The 2,847-nt window shown below is 31.7% G+C and overlaps 1 protein-coding gene across 1 annotated transcript; it reads left to right on the top strand.

The window, feature by feature from the left end:
* Window positions 1-506: 506 nt before the first annotated feature.
* Window positions 507-1,013, top strand: LOC112033500 (probable inactive receptor kinase At1g27190). Its single transcript, XM_024066275.1, has one exon. It carries the CDS (start codon window positions 507-509, stop codon window positions 1,011-1,013), a length of 507 nt encoding a protein of 168 aa, XP_023922043.1.
* Window positions 1,014-2,847: the final 1,834 nt, after the last annotated feature.

Genomic DNA, 2,847 nt, shown 5'->3' with positions numbered 1-2,847 from the left:
AAAATAAAATATTTTTCAAGAAAATATTTTTTTTTGGAAAATGAATAATTTTCCATAAAATGTTAATGTCCAAACAAGCAAAGTGTAAGTGTGCATTTGACTTCAGCTTCTTTAGTGTTTTTTTTTTTTTTTTTTTTTTAAATAATTTTTTTTTGCTTAAAGTGTTATAAATTATACTTAAACATTGAAAATGTGAATAAAGAAAAAAAAATTATGTTTTAATTTTTAAAAACTTCACATAAAACCTAAAAACTTATCAAATAAGTTGTAGGCAAACAAACACTATGTATGAAACAAAATGATTTACTATTTTTTAAAAGTAAACTTATATTGTTTTGAGCTAATGTGACATTTAATAACTAAGAGCTTTATAGCTTAATTAATTGGTAGCTCATTATATTTCCTAGGAAGACATCCAAATTCAAATCCTCTCACCCTAACTATAATTGTATATAAAAAAATAAAAGGGTCTATATTGGCTATCAAGTTCTGGAGGGGTAATGTTCATGCATTCAAATGTCATTGACACAAGCAATAACTCTTTTGTAGACGGTGGGGTATGGGAGTTGGGTTTTGTTAAAAAGGTTGTCCATGACTTTGGAAAAATTCTTCTTCTTGAGCTAATTACAAGGAAGGAACCTATTGAAATTAACAGTTATTCATACGGTTTGAATGGGAGTTTGTTTGATTGGATGACTCACCTTTTGAGTGGTTCTTCTGATCTTTGCAGTGTCATTGATAATTCTCTGATTGGCAGAGGATTTGATGGTGAAATCTTTGAGTTACTTAGAATTACATGTACCTGTCTTAACCCCTTCCATAGTCAAAGGCCAACAATGCTTGAATTGTACAATACAATAAGTACTTTTGGGGAGAAAGATGGAATCACAAATGACTCTGAGATATTGATGCAATCTGAAATTGCTATTGCAAGTAGCTTAATTGAAATCAATACAATAAGTACTTTTGGGGAGAGATATGACATCACAAATGACTCTGAGATATTAATATAATCTGAAATTGCTATTGCAAGTAGCTCAAATGAAATTGTTTAGATAGAAATTGCACAGACCAATTGAAGCAGTACATACAAAGTGTAGCTTTCACATTTTGAAAAATATGTAACATATTTGCTGTCCCAAACGTTATTTGGGTTATGTTTTGTTAATGTAATCTTCATTGGATTTCCATTTGCCAAAATGTTGTGCTTGGTTATAGTTTATTGCTAGGTGCAGTTTTTTTTTTTTTTTTTTTTTAAATTATCTTTTTGTGTGGAATTCCTAATAAATTTGTGTGATCTATCAATAAACCCGCTATATTATTATTTGAGGTCAAAATAGAAATTTCCATTTGGTATCAATAAGATTTTTTCAACATTATAAATCACAAAAAGGATTTGAACATAAAGCCCCTTTTAAAGAAACTTGACTCTGCCTACGAAGTTCTGTAGATTAAAAACTTCGAGGATAAAAACAAATAGGAACAAAAGAAAACAATTGGTGGAGACATATCCTCCACCCAAATTGCACGAAACCAACCGTCCTTTCAGTGTATGCACACACAATTATTGGACAAGCGCATAGAAATTGCGTTTACATGCATTAATTTGACGGCATTGTTTATTGACTTCGTTTTCCATTCTCTGGAGCCTCAACTAGCGTTCTTAATGGTGCAATGACTTGGAAAATTTGACTCAGCAACTACTTTAGTACACGGTAATTAAGAACCCTCATTACTTATCAAGTAGTACAGATTTGGTTCCAATTTTTATACATTCTTTGACGCTTCAAGAATTAATGGAAATGATCCATTTTCCAATCTGAAATTTCCTGGAAAGGATTTTGTTTCAATATGTCTCTTTCTAAGTGGTTACATATATGGCATTTTACGCCTGCGTTTTCTTTCGAAACACTGACTAGCAAATGGCTCTTCATAGCTGTTTTTCACATGTTTGCTTGCACAAATTATGATCTAGAAGAATGGGGAGTTTGGTTTCCTTATGAATAAAAAACTCATTTCTGTAATGCCAGAAACAAAAATATACCACTATATTTACCTAAAAATTAAAACCCAATTCTAATTCTTTGTTCTATTTTGTGATGTTTGTTTACCTATGGCAAGGTCCAAGATCTCTCCCACTCATTGACTGATTCTCAGGCCTATGGCAAGGTCCAAGATCTCTCCCACTCATTGACTGATTCTCAGGCAGCAACCGTAAGTGACCTTTTTTTCTATCTTTTTATCTCTCTTCTATTTCTTGCGATATATTGATATGTTGTTTGGGTGTGTGCATTTGGCTGCTTTCAACAATAATTGATTTTTTTTTCTACGTGGACTGACCAACCAAACGTAACTCATATTTCTTTTGCACCATCTTAAAAGTTTATAGCCTTAAATCTTTCTCTCCACTATTAAAGCCCCAAACGAACTATTTGCTCTTTTCTAATTTGGGTGGTTTGGAGGCATGGCAGTGGCGAGTGGAATCAAACAATTGAAGCCCACACGTCCTACCAAATCCTTGCTAATTCTTTTTATTTTTTTAAGTTACTTTTTTATTATAATTTTTTCTCAAATGTCATACCCGGCCATTATATATATCAATGAAAATGAAAAGGCCCTTTTATCTTACTTTCCTAATATTGATTTTCCATACATAGAGCTTAATTTCTTCTAAGCAAAACTAACCATGTTTTGTGTTATTTCTATATTGCTTAGTGTGGGGGTCAGTTTTACTAATTCCCGTTATTAGTCCAAAATTTTATGGAGACTTTGTGGTTGAATAAGTTTTCAAGGTTCAAATTTTCATAGGCTGGTGGTGTTTTTATGTGTTTTAAATTAAGTTGTGAC

The sequence above is a fragment of the Quercus suber genome, unplaced genomic scaffold (genome assembly GCF_002906115.3).
Source record: "Quercus suber isolate HL8 unplaced genomic scaffold, Cork oak 2.0 scaffold_238, whole genome shotgun sequence".
In the NCBI taxonomy this organism is placed as follows: domain Eukaryota; kingdom Viridiplantae; phylum Streptophyta; class Magnoliopsida; order Fagales; family Fagaceae; genus Quercus; species Quercus suber.
This window is presented reverse-complemented; position numbering and strand designations above follow the sequence as displayed.

Bases quoted from the DNA above. Each gene is read 5' to 3' on its own strand.
- LOC112033500 (XM_024066275.1), top strand. From the start codon at position 507: ATGCATTCAAATGTCATTGACACAAGCAATAACTCTTTTGTAGACGGT.